The 23,197-nt window shown below is 46.5% G+C and overlaps 1 protein-coding gene across 23 annotated transcripts in view; it reads left to right on the top strand.

The window, feature by feature from the left end:
- Positions 1-23,197, top strand: part of RALGPS1 (Ral GEF with PH domain and SH3 binding motif 1) — a 283,690-nt gene that overhangs the window by 85,016 nt on the left and 175,477 nt on the right. For all 23 annotated transcript variants that reach the window (XR_004350480.1, XR_004350479.1, XM_032635811.1 and 20 more), the window contains one exon: positions 13,660-13,743. Coding sequence is in view for 21 of the 23 variants with exons in the window: in XM_032635811.1 (XP_032491702.1) it covers positions 13,660-13,743 (84 nt within the window). In the remaining 2 variants the exon portion in view is untranslated. The remainder of the gene's footprint in view (positions 1-13,659; positions 13,744-23,197) is intronic.

Raw genomic sequence — 23,197 nt, 5'->3', positions numbered from 1 at the left:
CTGGGAACAGGACTGATCTTGTCTAGAAGTACCCTCCTCACAGAGTGAGGAGGAGCCATGGGGCTGGTGGTCGGTTATCTCAGTGTGCTCCCACCGTGTTCTCTTCCTGTCTGGTGAGATTGGGGGCCACACAGTTTGGGTCTCGGCCTCCCTGGATGTGTCCCTGGTGTCAGGTGGCCAGTGCTGCCTCTTTGGCATCTGACCAGACAGTTGTGTCTGCTCCTGACGTGCAGACCTTCAGAGGATGCTTCTGTTGGGGATGTGGAAAGCCTGTGGGATGCTCCCCGGGTACTGCCGCTGCTCTCTCTCCTGCCCTGGACGGCGAGCTGCCCCCGTGGGGCCTCCACACCCTCCCTCCCGGTCCTGCTCCGCCTGGGTGCGCCTCTCCTCTACCTGATCCCACCTGGATTTAACCCCGAACGCCTTTCTTCTCTCCTTTTTTCCCCTTTTCTTTCCTTCTTCCTTCCCTCCCCTCCTTTCTTCTCCCCTTCCCTCCCCTCGCCTCCACTTTCATTCCCTTCCCTCTTTCTGTAACCTGGGCTGTGTTCTCTCTGTCTGCCCCCAGCCTGCCTCCCCCCAGCTGGTTCCCATCTCCTGCCTCCCCGGACTGTCGTGTCCACCCCATCCCTGAGGACCGGCGCAGTGCCCTGAAGCCCCCTGCTCCTTCTTGACTATGTCTCTGAGACTCAGCCTCTCCACACCCCCTCAAAACACTTGCAAAGAAAACTGCTCAGTCATGGAGTCTCCAGGGATGGGGCTTACTTAATAGCGTTTTTCTATAAAGCTACACTTGTCACCTCTGCTTCCCGCAGGCTCATAGGATGGGAGAACTGGGAGGATCTGAAGGACCATCGAGGGCCACTGTATTTTACAGACAGGACACTGAGCCCCCCTAGTGGGAAGGACTGACCCAAACTCTCAGAGGGGGTTCAGGGCACAGCTGAGAGTAGAACCCAGGACTCCTTACTTAGGAAGACCCTGTGAAAACATGAAATTGCCAAAGTGGGCTGCACATGTCGTTATCTTTTTGTTGTTAAATTTATTTATTTTATTTATGTATTTTTGGCTGCGTTGAGTCTTTGTTACTGCATGCGGGCTTTCTCTGGCTGTGGCGAGCGGGGCCTACTCTTCATTGCAGTGTGCGGGCTTCTCTTTGCGGTGGCTTCTCTTGTTGCGGAGCACAGGCTCTAGGCGCGCGGGCTCGGTAGTTGTGGCTTGTGGGCTCTGGAGCACAGGCTCAATAGTTGTGGCACACGGGCTTAGTTGCTCTGCGGCATGTGGGATCTTGCTGGACCGGGGCTCGAACCTGTCTCCCTGCATTGGCAGGAGGATTCTTAACCACTGTGCTACCAGGGAAGTCCCTCTCCATCTTTTTTGAACGTATTTCATTCTGTCTGTAACCTGAGTTCCTATATAGCTGCAGCTGGATCTACCTCATTCATTAGAGACAAGCTCTACCTCCCTTTGGGGGAGCAGGGGAGTGGAGGTGGGGTCAGACCTTCAGTAACAGGGACATACAGAACCCATTACTTAAGGTCAGTCATGAGTAGGTTCTTTACCTGTTCTGTCTTCTTGCTTGTCCTGGGCTAACCTTCCTTTTTGGTTCTCAGCTGGCTGCCTTGGCTCCCCATCTCACCCCGGCCCTGCTGATGGGGCCTCTCGACCTATCTTTGGTTCACCTGCCTGACCTCTCCTTTTCAGTAATTGTATTTTGTATTTCAGTGTCATTGTCCATTGGTTAGAGCTGTGTTGTCCAAGATGGCGGCCTCATCTAGCTACTGGACACTTGAAATGTGACTGGTTCAAACTGAGGTGTTCTGTAAGTGTGAAAAACAGACCAGATTTCAGACATAGTACAAAAAGAATGTAAGTTGTCTCATCGATAATTTTGTATATTTTGTATTGATTACAGGTTGAAAATATAATATTTGGGTATATTGAATAAAATAAATTATTAAAAATAATTTCACCTGTTTTTTTCTTTTTTTAATGCGGATACTAGAAAATTTAAAATATATGGCTTGCATTATATTTCTATTGCCCAGCACTGGGTTATAGGCCTTTCTCAACCAGGGATCCATGAAAGGATTAAGCCTAATGGCTGAGGTCCATTGTGTGTACAAACGTCCCAGTCTTAGGAGAATTAAGACAGTCACTCTCAAGTCACTTTCTGTGTTCTATGGTTCAGATAAGGAACCTTGTTGAGAAAGGATGCACCACCTGTTGTTTGTAACTTTAATTCAGATTCCTTTAGTGTTTCTCTTGTTATATAATGATGGCTGTTGGTTTGAGACAGATATTACTAAGCTTCTAAGAAGTTCTATTTTTCTTTTTAAAATCCCAAACAAATGTTGCATTTTGCTAATTACTTTTTTCAGTATCTGAGAGGAACATAACACTTTCCTCTTCTTTGATTTATTGATGTACTGTTATTATGTTAATAGTTTTCATAATATTAGCTTATTCTTACTTTTTTTTTTTTTTTGCGGTACGCGGGCCTCTCACTGTTGTGGCCTCTCCCATTGCGGAGCACAGGCTCTGGACGCGCAGGCTCAGCGGCCATGGCTCATGGGCCTAGCTGCTCTGCGGCATGTGGGATCTTCCCGGACCGGGGCACGAACCCATGTCCCCTGCATCGGCAGGCGGACTCTCAACCACTGCGCCACCAGGGAAGCCCTATTCTTACATTTTTTTAGACAAACCTGCTGGGCCATGTATGATGATTCTTTTTCCCACTTGTTCTGTATTTGTTAGGTGTTAGGGTTTGGGGCTTCTCTCCATTGCTTTCTGTGCTCTGGATTAAATTATTTAGCATAAGAATTAAGTGTTACTTAAACACTTAATTATGAGGTCTGATAGGACTCACTGGTAAAATCACGTGGCCCTGGAAATTTTGAGTTAACTTTTCAAGTTTCCGATGTGGTGTTTAGCATACTCACCGGACACAGAAAAGTTAGGTTTGGACAAAAAATCGTAGGCAGTGCGAGGACTAGGTCAGAACCTGCCTCTCCCCGTTACTTCCAGAAATTTCATTTTGTGTTCCCGGCAGTGTTACAGACGAAGCAGTTTGCGAAGATCCAGATTAAGAAGGGTTGAATTGTGCTGAAAAAACGTGATTACCAAATTTAAATTGCAGTGGAAACAGTGAGCAGTAAACCAGATATTGTAGAAAACAAAAGGAGAATTAAAAGGCAGACTAAAATTTTCTCCTAGAACTCAGAAGAAAAACAAAAGGAGACGAATATGATGGATTGTTTCTAGGAGATGTCAAGTGTGTATGGAGTGTGAAAAGAGGGTGGGGCAGACGTGAGAAAATGTCTGTAATGACGAGGTAGTAAGGACAAAGCCACAGCTACAGTGTGATTTCCATTGAGAGAGAGAGTGTGTGTGCGCATGCGTGTGTACCTCTGCGTACCTCTGCGCCTGGGAGTGGGGAAGGGCCTCCGTTCTGGAGACGGACCTGCTCTGAGGCCAAGGGGCCAGGCTCCTGAGACCTACAGACCCAGGTTGGAATCTTGGCTCTCACGTTGACCACATATGTGGGTTTGAGCAAATTGCCTAACTTCTGTAAGCTTGCATTTCTTCAGCTGTAAAAGGGGGCAATTATAGTATCTGTCTGATAGGGTTGCTGTGAGAATTCAGTGAGCAAAGGATGAATGTACATAAGACGATTGACATTGTGCTTGACACTTAGTAAGTGCTCAGTAAAGTTTTCTGTTGTTGTTATTGTCATTATTATTGACCGGATTGTAAATTCTGGTTTCTCTGGGTGTTAGGCTAGTGGGTGATTTAAATTCTCTTCTGTGGGCTTTCTGTATTGTCTAGGTTTTCTGTACTGAGCATGTGCTAGGTCTCTGATCAAACAAACAAACAAAAAAATGTATTCTTTTTAAAAAGAGAACATCTGAATGATGTTATTTGGGAAAAAAATATCCCAAGAATACAGAGAAAGGGGATTGAGCGCAGTCCCCGGGGTGAGAGTGGGGAATGAACGTGAGGCCCTGTGGGCCTCGTGATCAGCCCGGGAATCCGGGTGGGCTGCACTGCGGGCCGCTCTCCGTTTTGCTCACAGGGCCCTTTCTCTGTCACGTGGACTGGAGGTTGTTCACAGGGTTGCACTTGGCTGCTGCCCTGCCTGGACAGCTGGTTCTAATTGTGCAGAGCTGCACAACACTAGGGCTGGAAAGGGAATGTTTGGGGAAGTTTGCATCATCTTCATGACCCTAAATCTGCATGTTTGCTAAACAGACGGTAGTTTGAGGACTTGATGAAACAGTAGTGACTGTAAACCAGTCGCTGTACAGAAATGAATAGACTGGAAGCTGAGAAAGCAGAGCTCCTCCTACTAGGTCAGGGACCCCCACGCACCCCGACCCCGCAGAAGGCACCCATTTGTCCCCAGCGATTCTTTCCCCCTCTGTGGTTTGTCTCACCAGGGCTTCTGAGCCCTTATGGAGGCCCTCGTGTTCATTTCCCCTGGGGTCGGGCTCCTCCCTTTCTCCACACACAGCCCCTAGCAGGTGTTTCTTTCAAATTACTAAAGTGAATTGCTCTCACATGAGAAAATTATGTTGCCCGTGTATGAGGTTATAGTACAGGTTAGATTGTATGTAGCACAGCACAAGAGCATGGGGTGGGTTGGGTCCAATAAAACCTACCCAGCGCACAGCATGAGGCTTTTGGAGCTGCTTCTGCTCAGTCCCTCTGTAGCCTTCCAATCCCACTCAGAATAAACTCTAGTCCTTACCTGCCCTTGAGGCCTCCACCCCCTTCCTTCCTACCCTGTCTCCTCCCACCCGCCCCAGGCTCAAGCAGCTCCAGCCTCATTGCCCACCTTGTGCTGTCAGAGCTTCCAGGGTCTTCACACTCGCACTTCCTTCGGCCTGGAACCCTCTCCCTGGATCCTTGCAGAGCCTGCTGCCAACCTTGTTCGTGGTCTCCACTCCAGTCGGTTTATCAGCCAGGCGTCCTGAGGCATCCGCTCCAATATTCCATTCCTTCATCCTGGTTAACATTTTTTTTAAAGGATTTATCGTCATTTGACTTATCACAAATTTCTCATCTCTCTCCCCTCCTGTAGAACATAGAAAGCAAGAGCATGTTTGTTTGGTCCATTGCTATATTTCATAAAACATACTTCAACTCGGGTATCGAATGTAGATGTGTTTTATAAATTGTCAATTACTGTTGTCTCTTCCTTTTCTCTTCCTCTTCCTTCTTCATCCTTTCTTCTCACCCTTTCCCCTCTTTCTCCTTCTTCTCCCAGGAAAGAGCTAAAGATGCCTCAGCCCACTGACAGTCACTCAGAAAGCTTGGATCTAGGAAATGTCTTTTTAGGTCTTCAACCTTCAGAAATAAAGCAGGAAAGTGCAGTTGCTTTTTGTTGTCTTGAGTTACAGTGATTCGTGTTCATGTCTGTCTCCCCCACCGGCCAGACACTGAGCTCCTCGAGGTCTCGTCTGACTGTCCTGGAGCCCCTCCAGCATGGGGGCTGGTGCTCAGCTGGGCCCCCCGCCCTCCTGTCTTCTTTCCCCTCTTCCCTGGTCCCTCCGTTCTTCCTCTCCCTTCCTTTCTTTCTTCCATCCTTGCCTCCTTTTACCTTTCCTCCTTCCCTTTTCTTTTCCTTCCATTTTTCATCACAGCCAATTTTGTCCCAGTGAGGGTCTAAGGCAGCCTCCCTGGTTAGCTGCTCCCTCCTCTGTGATTCACTTGCGTAAAAGCCCTGACGTTTCCTGTGGGACAGGCCTGTTTCCTGAACGTTCAGATGGTCATGATTTCACATGCTTACTCCATCAGAAGGTACAGAAGTGCCTAGTGGCCACCTGAAAACGATCTGCTATTTATGTTGACACATTTGCGTTATAGATGTTGACCCTGACAGGTTATAAGCAGGTTATGAGTTTATAAAAATTTTGTATATTTGAGTGTTTACTCAACTGTTAAAATTTAATTTTAGAAGCTGTACAATGTGTAATATTATAACATGTCACCTATTAAAATTTGTTTCAAAGTAATCTTTTCATGATATTCAAATAGTACAGAAGAGCTTATGAAGAAAGGCTTTGATTCCTTACTCCAGTCCCCTCCCCAGAGGAATTTTCTTCTACTGGTTATTTTTGGAACTTTATTTGGTGCGCTGAGACCTCGATTTCATCAGGACACTTTATATAGTGTCTCTTGACTGCTCACTTCCCATGCTTTTCCTCCCCTTCTCCACTTGCCACCTTCTGTCAGCTGTACTTTTACACTGTCAAGTTAATTAACATTCTGACATTTTGCAGTTACACCAAGTCCATCAGTTTTCCTTAGGTTGACTCTAAAAGTTGCAAACCAACAAACAGCATTCATTTTTATGGCTATGTAAATGTGTAAGTGTCATTCAGTGTCAAGCTAGGTAGTGTGCCAGGGTTGTATTTCATTCTCTAAGGACCCTGGGCCATTCAAGAGAGAATATGCCTCACATCAAGGGCCCACAGATTCCCTTTTCTTTAATCCATCAACTGCCTAACGTTGGGGAAAAAATAAAATATTTAAATGTATACAGCTATTAAAATATATATTTAAACATTTAAAATATACACTATTTTAAATGTATGTATACTATTTAAATACATATATAACATTTAGACATATACAAACAGGGCTTCCCTGGTGGCGCAGTGGTTGAGAGTCTGCCTGCCGATGCAGGGGACACGGGTTCGTGCCCCGGTCTGGGAAGATCCCACATGCCGCGGAGCAGCTGGGCCCGTGAGCCATGGCCACTGAGCCTGTGCGTCCGGAGCCTGTGCTCCGCAACGGGAGAGGCCACAACAGTGAGAGGCCCGCGTACCGCAAAAAAAACCCAACCAAATAAATAAACAAAAAAAATATATACAAACAGGAATTTCTTGGTTTTTGTTATTCCTGGAGATTATAATTGCTTTTTTCTATCATCATTTGCCCTCATCATGTCCTCAAATTTTTTCAAGTTTGCTGTTATGTTTTTATTCCTATCATTTTTAATTGCATTAATTTTTTCCCAGAGACCCTCCTTCAGGCCTCTTTGTCTTAGTCCCACGTGAAGTAGTTGTTCTTTAGTTCTTTTGCATGGCTGTTATTGCTGCGCTTCCCTTCACAGTCCTCGATGCTCCGACTGTTTTCTTTCCTTTTTTTTTTTTTTTTTAGTCACACTTATTGAGGTTTAATTTTATCCAGTAAAATTCACGCTTTTAAAAAAGTATTTATTTATTTATTTTCGGCTGCATTGGGTCTTCGTTGCTGCGTGTGGGCTTTTCTCAGTTGCGTCCAGCGGAGGCTACTCTTCTCTGCGGAACGTGGGCTTCTCACTGCAGTGGCTTCTCCTGTTGCGGAGCACGGGCTCTCCGTGTGCATGCTTCAGTAGTTGTGGCACACGGGCTCAGTAGTTGTGGCTTGTGGGCTCTAGAGTGCAGGCTCAGTAGCTGTGGCTCACGGGCTTAGTTGCTCCACGGCATGTGGGATCTTCCCCAACCAGGGCTCGAACTTGTGTCCCCTGCATTGGCAGGCGGACTCTCAACCACTGCACCACCAGGGAAGTCCCTTGGCATACCCTAATTGCTAGCATCACTCCTCTTGTGCTTTGGGGCCATTATTAAGTATAAGGGTTGCTTGAACACAAGCACTGTGACACCACCACAATCAATCTAATAACAGCTGGCCACTCGGTGACTGACAGGCAGGATATGCTGGACAAAGGGATGGTTCACGTTCTGAGCTGGACAGAGCTGTAGGGCATGAGATCTCATCGTGCTTTAGAACAGTGCATGATTTAAAAATGTATGAATTGTTTATTTCTGGAATTTTCCATTTAATATGTTCGGACCTCAGTTGACTGCAGGTAACTAAAACTGCAGAAAGCGAAACCGTGGGTAAGGTAGGCAGGACTACTGTTCTCTCACGGAACCACCACGATCCAGGGCGAGAACTTGCCTGGCATCTCAGAACTTCTCTGTGCCCCTGGCAGCCAGTGATCTGGTTTCTGTCCCTAAGGTTTTTACCTATCTCCAAATGTCATAAAAATGGAATCCTATAATATTTTTGTGTCTGGTTCCTTTTACTTAGCATAAAGCTTTTGACATTATCTTTGCTGATGCCTGTGTCAGTAGTTCATTCCTTTTTATTGCCGAGTAGTGTTTGATTATATGGATGGATCACAATTTGTCCCTTCACCAATTGATGGAAACCTGGGTTGTTTCCAGTTTGGGGAAATTGAGAATTTCCATATTGAGAACTGCCATAAACCTGCACACAGTTTTTTGTGTGTACAAATGAAATGTTTGCTTTAGTGAGATTGCTGGGTCATTTGGTGAAGTGTATGCTTAACATTAAAAGAAACTGCAAAACTGCTCTCCCAAATGGCTCTACCATTTTGCATTCCCAGCTGTGAGGTATGAGAGCTCTGAAATGCCTTACTCCTTAGTCAGACCCCACTGCCAACCCCCAAACTGGCGCTGTCTCCCCCCACTGCCTCAGTGGGTCACCCACTCCCTGGGGTGCTTTTAAAACTCCTTTGACTAGTGTGTGACTGTCCCACCAGTTCTTCTGAAGATTGTTCCAGAGGGTAGGATGGGAGGGATGGGGAGAAACTTGGAGGTAGAAGGAAGGAAAAAAGGTTGCCATTGAGCAAGATGGTAATGTGGTGTGGTCCCTGAGGTCAGATTTAGTGACCTTTCCTTGACGTGGTACATCTTCCATGTGGGCATGTTTTAGGAATGTGATTTGGAGAAGATTCCAATTAGAATTAAACACATGCGTGGAAGGGCCACATGTGGCTGCCTATGGCTCAGTGGCTTAGATCCTGTGGGGGTCTTCAGGGAGGGCTTGTCCCACTCCCCAGGTCTCCTCTTCCAGGGCCTTACCTCATTGACCCCAGGCACAGTCAGGGTCAGGCCTTTCTCAGGCCACCTCAGGGCATCTGACTCCCAAAACTCTAAGCACAAAGCTGGTGGCCAGAGAAGCTTCGAGGGTGAGCCAAAACCAGTGTTGACTCTTGCTGTCACCTAGGAATGCTTGCAGATGAGAGTATTAAGACAGAGTTGTTTTTATCTTGGTTAGGGATTTTTTCCATGGACAGTTTCTTTGTAATAAACACCCTCCTTTGTCAAATTGAATGTCTAAATGAATCTCATGTCGTTAGGTGTTTTTACTTAAGGCAGCTGGTCAGACACCCTTTTGGTTCTGGGCGTGCTGATTTTGAGGTGCCTGTGGGAGGCCAAGGGAGGTGTGGCCAGGAGGTGGCTGAATATCCTGGTCTAGAGTCAGGAGAGAAACTTGGGCCGGACATGGGCATGTGGTGGAAGCCGTGGTGGTGTGTGTGATCTTCCAGGAAGGGATGCAGATGTAGAGAATATGGAAGACGACCCTGGTGGGGCTTGGGGGACATGTGTCAGAAAAGAACAAAGCAACCGGAAAATACACTGCGAATGGGGGGCCTGAGAGGCGTCAAGACAACCAAGAGAACACAGAGCTGAGGGGCAAGGACAGAGAACAGAAAATATGCAGAGAGGTTGCCTCGCCAGAGAAGGAGGTGGCCATGGAAGTGAGTTGAAACAGGGAGAACCGACAACCCTTTCAGGCGGCAGGGAGGTCTAGAAAAGATGGCTTTTGTTATTACTATCATGGTTATTGTTGTCACCACCATTATTATTATTAATGGGAGAGGCTTTTGCACATTAAAATCCTAGCAAGGGGGCTTCCCTGGTGGCGCAGCGGTTGAGAGTCCGCCTGCCGATGCAGGGGACATGGGTTCGTGCTCGGGTCTGGGAAGATCCCACATGCCGCGGAGCGGCTGGGCCCGTGAGCCATGGCCGCTGAGCCTGCGTGTCCGGAGCCTGGCTTGCGCAACGGGAGAGGCCACAACAGTGAGAGGCCCGCGTACCGCAAAAAAAAAAAAAAAAAAAATCCTAGCAGGAAAGAAAGTGGAGAGGAAGAGGTTGAAGATACAGGGACCAGAGAGGGCATCAGAGCAAGGCCTCTGAGCAGGGAGGGGGAGGGAGCCAGGAGGAGAGCGAGTCCTGAGGGGACAGGACCTCTCTTCCACTAAAGCCTGAGGAAGGGAGAGAAGGCAGGTAAATTTGTTTATTTAGTGGCAGAAAGTTTCTCACCGATGAACCCAGGGAACAGCCACATGATGGAGAAAAGGTCCCAGAAGAAGCTGGCAAGGACTGTACAGGCTCTTACTGCCCTTTCACATCCAGTGGACCTCAGCAGACAGCTCAGAGCCAAGGACAGCCTGGGCGAGATCAGGGCCCCAGCGCACCCCAGGGCAGCCACGGGGCTGGCTCTACAGCGCGCAGGGCTACCAAGGCCTTACCAGCCTCAGTGCAGCCCCTTGTCTCCCTTATAGAACCAGCCCCGTCTCCTCTGGTCAAGTTTAACTTCATTACACTCGCGTCTGTTCTGTGACACGGACCTGTCTTAGGTAATAGTGGCTGGAGGACTGTTGTTCTATTACTGCACGTTTTCCAAACCCACTTCACACAGATGGCGTCTCATATTCCTATAAGGCCAAACACAGAAGAGGAATACTGCCAAGGAGGCTGGGCTTGGGACGTGTTTTAGTGCAGTTAGAATGGCCTTATTTCTTTTGACGTCTTGATAAATCTTTCTGCACTGGATTTGGGAGATTTCAACACTGAGGAATGCTCATGCCCTGTCCATTCAACAAATGAATCTGCTGTGAGCCAGGCCTGTGCCCTGCATGTCACCTCCTTTGTCAGGCTTTATCTCTCTTGGTCTCCGCCACAATTCTGTGGAGTTAGTCTCAGCATCCCTGTTTTCATCAGCGATGCAACTGATGCCAAGAGAGCGGTCACCCAGGAAATGAGTGACAGGGTTGGGATTCGGAGCAAGGAAAGGACCTTTTCCATTTTATCAAGGAACCTCTCAAACATAGTGTTTTACCCTGTTGAAGTTTTAATTTTAAAGATTTTTTTTTTTGATGTGGACCATTTTTTGGAAAGTCTTTATAGAATTTGTTATAATGTTGCTTCTGTTTTGGTCTTTTGGCCGTGAGGCACGTGAGATCTTAGCTGTATTAATGGGACCCGCACCCCCTGTGTTGGAAGGCGAAGTCTTAACTACTGGACCACCAAGGAAGTCCCAAAGTTTTAATTTTAAATGTGACATGTATTCCAGTGCAAAAGGGTCCTTAGGGAATTGTCAAACGCCAAGAACTGTACATACAGTTTTTAAATCAGGGTCTTAGAAATATTCAAATCAAACAAATTTGGGGCAGATGTATTAAGTACCTGCTTTGGTTCTTGCCTGAATGACATCAGCAGAATGAAAGAGAAATAATAATCGATTTTGTTAATAATTCAAGACAGCGACGAGAGTGTGTGTGGAAGAAAGAAGGGAGTGTTTGGATTTAAGGCCGTGTCTGACAGCAGCGTGAGCCTGGAAAGAGGAGGGTGGGTAATAACATTTATCAAGTGATTGTTACATGCCAGGTGCTCTGTGTGAGCTTTAATCTTACCTGTTCTAATGAGCTTCCGGGTAAATATATTATCAGACCCATTTAAGGTGAGAAAATTGAGGTTCTGAGAAGATACACATCACGCAGCTAGTGTGTGGAGGGTGGGCTCTGACCTGGCTCGGTCTGTAAGGTCCACACTGCTCCCTTTGAGGAGGCCTTCCTAAGTTACTTACAGTGTGGAAATAGATCCAAACTCTGAATTAAATGAACCCTTACACACGTATACTGTCCCTGCCCCCCACACTTACGGATGTGTGTATAACTTCTGCTGTTTATTAAAGAATTCAGGGAAAAACAAAGGGAGCAACTACCAGCCAGAAACTGGGCAACAACCATGTCCCAGTCCTTGAACATCAGCATTACAAATTCTCTTTTATATCCGATTGTAACACATACATTTCCAGGGCTGGCTTTGGAATCCGTAGGGGAGAGAGGCTCTTGTCCTCACAGTTACCTTTCGAAAGGGCAGTAATATACATTTGCCAACTGCATGTGTTCTAAAGGTGGGGTGGAGTAGGAGTCAATGGAACTGACTTTGTAGGTCAAATATACGCTAGAAAAGAAACTCAGATACACACATGGAGGAGAATCATGGTAAACAGGCAAACTCTACAGCTCAAAGAGATTCACGTCTACTTGTGAAAAGAAGTGGAGCCAGAGCATTCATTCAAGGTGATGACTATAGGACTCAGCCCTCTTCTGTATTAAAACGGATGTGGTGAGAATTACATGAGATAACAAGTGAGGCTCCCTGTCTGGTACCGACACAATGGGGGATTCTTGGTAAATGGTAGCATTAGTTAATATCATTGTCATTACCATGACTTGGGGTCTAAATTGTGAGGGTGAGAAGGACTTGGCAGGGTCAAGGATGTCTGCTGTATTTTTTCATGTGGGTGACTGGGAGGACAATGGTGCCATTTATAGAAGTGAGGCCTCCAGGAAGAGGAGCTGTGTTTCTTAGCTCCTGGTTGGTTCCCAAGCGTTCTCAAGTCCAGGTCATTCACCTTGAATCCGGAGCTGCCCATTGCCTGCAGCCAGCTTCCCACAGGCGCGTGCCGGTGACTTCAGTTGGGTCCTGAGATGCATTTGAAGGGCACGGCACTTCAGTCCTAACTGCTCAGTTTGTCCTTGGCCATTCCCACAGCACCCCTTGACTTCCTGGTAGACCCCTGATCTGTGTCTATTCCGGCTGGTAGGCAGCCGACCCTCACTAAAGCCCTTATAAAAGTTCCTGGTGTGGGGCAAAAAATAATGTCATTAATAATACAGAGGCTGGATATAAGTTAGAAGGAAGCCTTGTAACTGAGGGGTAGAGAACTTTCCTTTCCTGCATTCTCTCTGCCAGGGGTCGCCAAGGCACAAGCTGGCAAAGCTGGGTATTTAGTTAATGGCTTTTCCTTCATCCTTTTATCTACTTCCCCCAGGTAGTCTCATTAGATTGCTCCCGTTACCTCCCTTGGAGAGGAACCAGCCTCACTGTTAGGTAACATTTAGGTCATTTGACTCTTCAAATTATAATGCTAGATCTGCTAGAAAAGAAGAGACTACGCTCCTGAAGAAGATATTAAGGCGACCTGTCTTTCTGCCCCCTTTTGTTTATATGAGAGATGGCGGTGGGGGGGGGGGCAACTTCAGGAACGAATCTGAGGTCATTCCAGAAGCTTCTCTGATCGCAGTGGGCTTGGCCCAGGACGTCCCCTGGTTCCAGGAGTGGAGGATGTCACTTGGTCAATGAAATCTGAGCATCTTCAGCCAGATTTTAATTTTAAGGTAGCCCTGGGGTGTGAGCCTGCCCAATATAACATTATACCCTCTCGCAGACAATTTGCATTAAGAAAGGTCTTCTGGTCCCGGGGAGCTGGCAGAGTGGCAGTGGCGGGGTTGAGAATAATTTGGCACAGAAGTCCTGGGAGTTGTGGCCGGGGTTATGGAGAAAAGTACCCTGCTTCTCACCCTCACCTCTGGGGGTCCCAGGATACACCTCCACCTAGAGACCCAGCCCTCTTCTCCAGAGGAGGAGGAGAATCTCTCCCACCCTGGGAGGACATAGATGGCCAGTGCTTCAGTCCTTCCCCATCTCTGTGTCCACATTCCAGTTAGATGCCCTGCTGTATTTGCATCCCCGTTGGAATCACTGTTGAAATTGACTTTGTGCTTCCCAGGAACTAGCCAGCTGTGGATGGAGTAAGAAGGAGAAACATAGTCTCGCTCCCAACGTCGTGGCCTTTACCCGGAGGTTTAACCAGGTAAGAACGCCGCTTGCATGTGCCTGTGCAGATAGCGCTCTGTTGTCCCCCATGGGCTGGGAGCCCCTCCAGGCTTCAGTCTCAGGCACCTGGCCCCAGGTCCAAACCCCTCTTCCTAAGCCTCCACCTTCATCTGTGCTTTTTCACACAGCGGGAGGAATTGAACACCTCTTTTCTGTGTTTAAATCATTTCGGTGGCTTCCAATTCCACTTAAGCTAGGGTTCGGGCACCTTAATGTGCCCTACAAGGTCCTGCGTGGTGGGTCTGGCTTCTGTCCACCTCTCCAGCCTCATCTCTTGTCTGTTCCCCCACTCTGTGGGCTTCGGCCATCCTGGCCTCCCACCTCTTTCCTGCTGCATCACATCTTGGTCTCATCAGGGCCCCATTCGTGCTGTCCTCCCTGTTCAGCTCCCAACCAGATCTCAGTGGGAATGTCACTCTCTCTAGGAGCCTCCCATGAATCTCAGCCTGTATAAGGTCTCCCCGTCATATGTCCCCTCAGTGCACCTGTACTTCTCCATGTGGTCCTTTCCCCATCTGTCCTCATTCTGTGTAGCTCTTTAGTCTCCATCTTCCTTGGCCATCTGTGGGCTCCATGAGGGCAGGAAGCATGTCTATCTTGTTCATCACTGTGTCCCCCACCACCTTGCCCTATGTCAGGCATTAATAGACCTTCAGTAAATATATGTAGAATGAATGAATGAGGTACTCAGGAAACACTTCTTGAATTGAATTTCTTTGAATTTCTGTTGGCCTGGTCACTGGCCACATGCATGCTACTACAAACCGACTTGGTCCAATCAGAACCTTTGCTCCAGGTAGGAAGTGCTGCATCCCCACCTAAAGGAATGATATCAGGGACTTGGACCAAGTAAGTGGGGTAGGCTTCTGACTGCTCAGACAGACCTGCCAGAACATGATCTTCAGTAGAAAGTACCCTGCAAGACCCCTTTGAACAAACCAAAGCTCCAAATGGGGCTGTTGACAGCTTTTCCCCTTTCTTCTTGCTTTTCTGGTTTCAGATGAGGACAGTGGCCTCGAGGTTGCACAGTGTACGTGACTGGGGCTCTGGGTGTTGGGCCTGGGTTCCCTTTGGGCCTTCCCTCCAGCTGGGCTGTCCCGCTGGGAAATGCCGGGTCCTGCGCATTGCTGTTACTCAGCTCTCTCCAGGCTTCTCCAGCCCTGGCTGGTTACCGCTCCAAGCATAGTGAGAGACTCAGGCGCCAGCTTGTGTTCTGATGATCAAGGCCAGAGTTCACATTATTGTTGTTTTCTGAGATACAACAGGAACTAAGGAAGGCCTAGCCACATCTGTGGTAGGGACTGTACACCCTTTGTTTTGAAAAGAGAAATACTGAAGTCTTTTTTTTTCTTCTTCTTTATTTTCAAAATCTTTTCCTTTTCAACTGAGCTTAGTCTTTTAAAAAAACCAGATGTGTGCACAGTATCAGGGGATTCATAGTTTCCTTAGCAAAACTATTTGGCTGGGAGCCAGCTCAGTCCCACCTCTGATCAGCTACAGAGCTCCCGGAGGAGGGACACTGGTGGCTCTGATGTAATCTGCTTTGCACGTGGAGGCCAGGTCAGCTTGGCAAAGGGCAGTGCAGCTTGTTCTGCGAACAATTGTATTGTGTCCAGCTCAGACCAAGTGGGTGAAATGAGCCAGAAGTAAAGCTGCATTCTCACAGAATGCTCTGAGAAATGGTCTCCCTGCTGGCCTGTGAGCCACTTAGAGAGCAGTTCCTGGACACAGCCCTGGTAGCTCTGGTTTGAAAACTGGCCAGCGGCCAGTCCATCAGCCGCTGGGGCTGCTTTCCCTGAGATGAACTGATTGGCGTCTCTTCCTGGCAGACTTTCATGTGTGACAACAAAGCTGCTCGTCAGACTCCAGATGAAGGCAAGCAGGTCACTTACCTTCCTGAGCCTGTTTTCTTTATCTGTGAATGAAGATAATAATAGTACTCACTTGGCACAGTTGCTACGAAAATGAAATGAAATGATACAGGTAGAGCTCTTAGCGCTGTGTCTGTATGTGGTAGGCATCCAAACATTTTTTCGGGAAGAAGTGGAAGATTAGTTGATTGGAAGGAAGTTGCGAGGGAATCTGAGGCTCCCTGTGGCCAAACCAGAAATCCAGCAGCCAGTGTTCTGGTCGGCCTCTGAGGACGTGCCTGCTTCTCCATGGGACCGGAGTCCCTTGGGGTTTGTTTATAGAGTGGCTGAGATGGAAGAGCTTGGCCAGGTTCCCTAAGGGTCTGTTATGGGCCAGGCTTGTGTCTTGGCCCCAGGGAGTTCACCATAAAGCCAGAAGTTCTCAGTCTTTTTCCGATCACGGGTTCTTTTGAGAATCTGACAATATCACATATGAACCTGCCCTCAGATAAATACATAGATATATACATTTCCGTTTAATTTGAGTGGGTTTGCTGCCTCCCCTGCCCACTGCCCCCCAAAGTCTGTACATGAACACTTTAGAGGTCTGTGGACAGCAGGCTGAGGAGCTGTGGTCGCATGGAATCAAACAGACCTGAGTTTGCACCTTAGCTCTACAACTTGTTGCCTGTATGATCTTGGGTTGTCTTTCAACCTCTGACCTTCCTCATTTATAAAATAGGAAGAATCATTTCAAGTGATTTTTGAAGATTAGATGAGAATCATGGATGTAAAGGGTTTAGCTCAGCACTTGATATATAGTAAACAAGTAATATTAGCCTTAAAAAGGGTGGTAGTGTAGCGGGAGCTACAAGCTGAAAGGAAGGTTAGCCTTGGGCCTAAGTGCTGGCGGTGGGGTTGAGATTGTGTCCTGAAGATGAAGAATTAGGAAGAGACAGAGAGGGAATTTGGATGACTTGGTTCCAGTCCAGGCTCTGCTGCTAACCTGTTCTGAGGCCTTAGGCAAGTCCAAGTCTAGGTCTCAGGACCCGTATGTATTAGCAGAGATTGGACCAGGCAAAGGTTCCCAACACTTTGCCCTGGAGGACTGCTTTAACGTTTCTCATGGACTCATATATATATATATATATACATACACGTACGTAGTTCTTAATGACTGAAACCCCAGCTCAAACTCGCCTTACTGGCTTATGTAACAATGTCCAGGGAGAGACTAGACTTCATGTATTGCTTGGATGGCGCTGCTCTCTCCACCTGGAGGTCCCTGGAGACGTTCAGGGAGGTGGTTTCTCTGTGCTGGCTCCCCTCAGGCGGCCCCCTCCTCTGTGGTTCCAAGATGGCTGCCAACAGCTCATTGTGAGGGCAACCCCTGCAGAAAAGACCTTCCTCTTCTTCAGTAGCTCCATTTGATGTCCTGGAACAGAGACTCTGGGGTTGATGGCCCTGGCTTGAGCCCCATCCTGCGCTTCGTGATCTCATCACCCTGACCAGGAAACAGGAGGCTCTGGCTGGCCAGGTCTCAGAAACAGGCCTTCCCGTGGAGGTAGGGTAGGGGGCCAAGGCCGCAGGGACTGAGATGGGAGGACTGGCAGTTCCTCAGGGAAAGTTGGTGCTCGGACAGGAAGAGGCTGAGGGATGGCCAGAACCGCCCGCAGACCCTCTTCCCTCTTGCACTCTTCCATCCAGCTCTCAGCTTTCTCCCCTGATCAATCTGCTGATACCCCATCCATGCGTCATTAGCCTAGTCACCGAATATTCCTGATCCCTCTTGGCTTTAATCGAGACTATTTAAAAAACAGTTATTGAGCACTTAGGCTCAACTTACTGAGTTAGATTCTGTGCTAAGCATTTAACCTGCATCATCTAATTCTGTTTTCACAAAACCCACTGAGGCTGATATTTTAAACCCATTTTATGGATGAGGAAGCTGAGGTTCTGGAAAGTGAAGTAACTTGCTCAAAGCCACATAGCTGGTGAGTTTCCTTACTTAGGGGCCTCCCCATTTTTCTGAACATGACTCCAGTAGAATCCCCTGTTCTTCCAGACTTCATTTATCACAGGGCTGGGAGGCAGTGTTAGCATTTTCCCTTCCAAATGCTACCTCCAAACAATTATTCTTTCCTCGTTGTATAAACCCTCTTTCATTTGAGGCTCATTACTTCTGGTTATATTCATTTATTTATTTAATAGACATTGACTGCACATGGTACCGGGCTCTGTGCTAGGTTCAGGGGGTCAGCAGTAAACTGGATGTAGCCCTTGCCATCATTAGCTCATAGTCTGGTGGGGGAGACAGACGTGATGGAGGGGATTACAGTCCAGGGGAATCAGTGCTAGGGTGGGAAAACCAGAGGAGAGGTGTGGGCAGTAGGAAGGGAGGCCAGGGGACTGGATTGGAGTCTGTCCCATTAATCTTGGTGAATGACGGAGATGTAGAGTGGCCGGGCTCAAGAGAATATTAAGAGACCGAATGATAGCACTGGGTGATTGATTGGATTTGGAGGGAGATGACAGGGAGGCGCAAAGGAGGCCCCGCTTTGGTCCTTGGCAGCGGCACTCTTTGAGGTGGTGAGTGCAGAGGAGGAGGAGCAGTTGTGAGAGGGGAGATGACGGCGAGGAGAGAGGTCTGGGCGTGTGAGCTCAACCATGCAGCAGGTAACTGGGTATTTGCGTCTGGGAGTCGGGAAAGGTCCAGCTTGAAGATGCAGATATTGCAGTCACCTGCATTCGAAGCCGCAGGAGTAGATGAGGTTGCCCAGGGAGCAACGGAGGCCCACGTGAGAGCCTTAGGGCTTATGGGAAGGGCAGAGGAGAAGGGGCTGAGAAAGAGCAGCCTGGGCACGAGAAGAGCACCCAGAAAGGCTGGTGTCTTGGAAATCAGTGTCTCAAGGATAACGGAATGCTACAGAATGGGTCATTTAAAAGGACTAAAAAAAGAGTCTTTTATGTTTAGCAGCACGGCGGTGCTAGGCTCAGCAGGAGCTGTTTTGCGGGGGTGTGAAATGGAAGCTGGGCTGTAGCAGCTTGAGCGGTAGATGTGAGGAAATGGAGAGAGCAGGTGTAGGCGATGCTTGAACAGTGGCTCTAAGGAGAAAGATGAGAAGAGGCGGGTAGCTGGAGGGGTTGAAGACGTTCAGGGAGGTGTTAATATTTCCTCTTTTCTTTTCAGCAGAAAGAGCCTTGGGGGTGTACATATTTTGAATGGAAAGAGCCAGTAGACCGGGAAAAATTAAAGATGAGGAGAGAGAGGGAATACATAATGAAGTGAAGTCCCAGCGAAGGTGGGAGAGGCCGAGGCCTGGGACCTCTTCATCGTAAAAGGCGAGTCTGCAGAAAGGAAAGATACAGACACAGGTCTGCTTGCAGGTGTGGTGCAAGAAGGTTCGCGGCTCCTCTTTCCTCAGTGAAATAGGAGGTGAAGGCGGGGAAGCAGGAGGAAAGCTTGAGGGGTTTGGGGGGAGCTTGAAAAAACCACTCCAGGGGAAAGAGAAGGTTGACTATGGAAATATAGGAAGACTTGTGGGCAGAACCGCTGAAAATAGAGATCGTGGCTTTTAAAGTAGCCCCAGGGCATGAGGGTAGCTGGTTTTCTCTAGTTGCACTTTGCAGCCTAAAGAGAGGGGCACAGGAAGGCAAGTGGTTGGATCCATCCATGATGAGCAAAGCAGATTTTTTTGAAGGACCATGGGGCAAGGGACCTAAAGGTACTGGCTAAGAAGGGGCTGAAGTGACAAATGATAGGGGATCCATCTGCTCAAGAGGAAAAGGGCCACCAAGGACTCCAAGGCGTGGTGAGAGGGAAGGATGGGCACAGCAGTGGGGCTGGGGTCAAGGAGCAGGTGAGGATTAGAAGGTTAAAGGTTGTGGCCCGAGACTGGAACTTCAGGTTTCTGATGCAGCACAGTCCTGGGTAATTTGGAGAAGGGGGTGACTGGAGTGATAGGTGGGTAACAGTTGCTAAAGTGACCATGGTCGTTCACAGTGATGTTGATGTTATCCAAGGAATAAGGCAGGGTTTGCTATGGAGAGGAAGGCAAGTGGTCCAGATTCTGATCTGCTTGCTATCTCTAAAGTTTTACCTTTCCAGAATGTAAAAAAAAAAAAAAAAAAAAAAAAAAGGGACTCATATATATGTAGCCTTTTCTGACTGTCTTTTCACTTAGCCATATGCATTTAAGATTCATCCATGTCTTTATATGGCTTGATGGCTTTTTTATGAGTACTGCTCATTGTATGGATTTACTAGTCTATCCATTCACCTTCTGAAGGACTTACAGTTTTTGATGATTATGAGTAAAACTGCTATAAACATATGCATGCTGGGTTTTTTTTGGTGTGGACATTAGACTTCAAATAAACTGGGTAAATATCTAGGAGTACAGTTGCTGGATCGCGTCTGTACCATTTTGCATTCCCACCAGCAAAGAGTGAAAGTTTGTGTTGCTTCAGGAAGAAATAAAACTGTCTTTATTCACAGATGACATGATGGTCTATACAGAAAATCTCAAAGAAATCTATTTTTAAAGCTCCTGGAACTAATAAGGGAGTATAGCAAGGTTGCAGGGCACAAGATCAATATATGAAAGCTTATATTCAGCAATGAAGAATTGGAACTTGAAATTTAAAAAAAAAAAAACACCATTTACAGTAGCACACACATACTCGAGAAATACTTAGGTATAAATCTAACAAAGTATGTACAGGTTCTGTATGTGGAAAACTATAAAACACTGATGAAAGAAATCAAAGTAGATTGAAATAGAGAGGTATTCCATCTTCATGTATTAGAAGACTCGTTATTAAGATGTCAGTTCTTCCCAGCTTGATCTATAGATTCAATTCAATCCTAAATGAAATCCCAGCAAGCTGTTTTATAAATATCAGCAAACTGATTCTAAAGTTTATATGGAAAAGGCTAAAGATGTAGGATAACTAGCACAATACTGAAAAAGAATGAAGTTGGAGGACTCACTCTACCTGATTTCAAGACTAATTGTAAAGCTATAATAATCAAGACAGCTTGGTATTGGCAAAAGAATAGATGCTTAGGATTATGAAACAGAACAGAGAGCCCAGAAATAGACCCAGACAAATATAGTTAACTGACCTTTGACAAATGCATGAGGGCATTCAGTGGAGAAAGAGTAATTTCTTCAACAAATGGTGCTGGAACAATTGGAACTGTTTTAGTGTCCGTGAAAAAATGAACCTAGACACAAGAGTTTAGGCCTTTCATAAAAATTAACTCAAAATTGATCACAGACCTAAATGTAAAAGACAAAACTATAAAACTTTTAAAAGAAAACGCAGAAGAAAACCCTACATGACCTTTGGTGATGAGTTATTAGATATAACACCAAAGCACAATCCATGAAAGAAAAAATTGGTAAGTTGGACTTCATTAAAATTAAAATCTTCTATTCTGCAAAAGACATTTTTAAGAGAATTAAAAGACAAAGCACAGACTGGGAAAAATATTTGCAAAACACATATCTGATAAAAGACTTGAATCCAAAGTATATTCTTAATACTTAACAATAAGAAAACAACCCAGTTAGGGACTTCCCTGGCGGTCCAGTGGTTATGACTTTGCCTTCCAATGCAGGGGGTACAGATTTGATCCTTGGTCTGGGAGCTAAGATCCCACATGCCTTGTGGCCAGAAAAAACAAAACATAAAACAGAAGCAGTATTGTAACAAATTCAATAAAGACCTTAAAAATGGTCCACATCAAAAAAAAAAAAAAAATCTTGAAAAAAGAAAACAACCCAATTAAAAAACAGGCCAGGGACTTCCCTAATGGTGCAGTGGTTAAGAATCCACCTGCCAATGCAGGGGACATGGGTTCGATCCCTGATTCAGGAAGATCCCACATGCTGTGGAACAACTAAGCCCATGTGCCACAACTACTGAGCCTGTGCTCTAGAGTCCACGAGCCACAACTACTGAGCCCGAATGCTGCAACTACTGAGCCGACACGCTGCAACTACTGAAGCCCGCGCACCTAGAGCCTGTGCTCTGCAACAAGAGAAGCCACCCCAGTGAGAAGCCCGTGCACTGCAATGAAGAGTAGCCCCGCTTGCCGCAACTAGAGAAAGCCCGCGCACAGCAACAAAGACCCAACACAGCCAAAAAAAACACAAAACAGGCCAAATATCTGAATAAGTACTTTACCAAAAAGATGTAACCAAGGGCAAATAAACGTGAAAAGATGCTCAGCATTATTTGCCATAAGGGAAATGCAAACACTATGCACCTATTAGAATGGCTAAAAAACAACCCAAAACAAACAAACAAAAAACCTCACGAAACCTGACAATACCAATTGTTGGCAAGTAATTGGAGCAACACAAACTCTCATTTGTTGCTGGTGGGAATGAAAAATGGTGCGATCCAGCAATTGAACTCCTCAATATTTATCCAGTTTATTTGAAATCTTACATCTACACCCATACACATATTCACACACACACACAGATACACAAATAGCACACAAATATTTGTAGCAGCTTTATTTATAATAGTCAAATACTGAAAGTAACTAGGATGTCCTTCAATAGGTGAAAGGATAGGCAAACTGGTAAATTCATACAATGGAATAGTCTTCATCCGAAAAAAAAAAAAAAAAGAATAAGCCATCAAGCCATATAAAGACATGGATGAATCTTAAATACATATTGCTATGTGAAAGAAACCAGTCTGAAAAGGCAACATAAGTGTGATTACCTCCCCCATTTTTTTTTTGACGTTCTGGAAAATGCTGAAAAGAATTCTGGAAAGCTAAAATTATAGAGATGGTAAACAAATGAGTGGCTGCCAGAGGTGTGAGAAGGGGAGAGCTTTGAGTAGGTGAAGAACAGGGGATTTTTCAGGGTGGTGAAACTATTTTGTATGATACTGTAATGTTGGATACATGCCACTGTGCATTTGTGAAAACCCTTAGAACTTTACAGCACTAAGAGTAAACCTCTTAGTGCTAACTATGCAAATTTTAATCATTGTGGAGATTAAGGGGTCCTAGGATGGAATGTAGAACATAACAAGCGAACCTAACTGGATTATAAATGTATGAAACAACCTCCCTGGGAAGGGTGAGGGGAAAAGGTGCTGGCCTAAGTAACTTTGGAAATGAGGGAGCCTGAAAGACTAAAGACAAAGGGAACTGTATGTAAGCACTGTGCTCGGATCAGGTTGTTTCCCAGGGGCAGATGGGTAACGGTTCTGGAGCCATTATGTGTGAACACTGGAATTGAACGATTAAGGAAATGGGTGGCAGATGGTGGGACCCAGGTTTCTCTCATCTGATGGAGTGGGAAGTTGTAGACAAGCAAGAGGAGGCTAGAGTGATCCATACGGTAATGGATTGGAGGTGGGGACATTAGTAGGAAGTCATATTTAGCTTAATATAGATACAGATGGTTACATATAGAAATATTTATAGGTATGTATATATACAAGAGTTAGGGTACACACACACACACACACACACACACACACACACACTTCCTTGCTCTGCATCTGAGAGGACCTAGAAACAGTGATACCTAAGTAGCACGAGCA

Source organism: Phocoena sinus, chromosome 6, assembly GCF_008692025.1.
Source record: "Phocoena sinus isolate mPhoSin1 chromosome 6, mPhoSin1.pri, whole genome shotgun sequence".
NCBI classification, from domain to species: domain Eukaryota; kingdom Metazoa; phylum Chordata; class Mammalia; order Artiodactyla; family Phocoenidae; genus Phocoena; species Phocoena sinus.
This window is presented reverse-complemented; position numbering and strand designations above follow the sequence as displayed.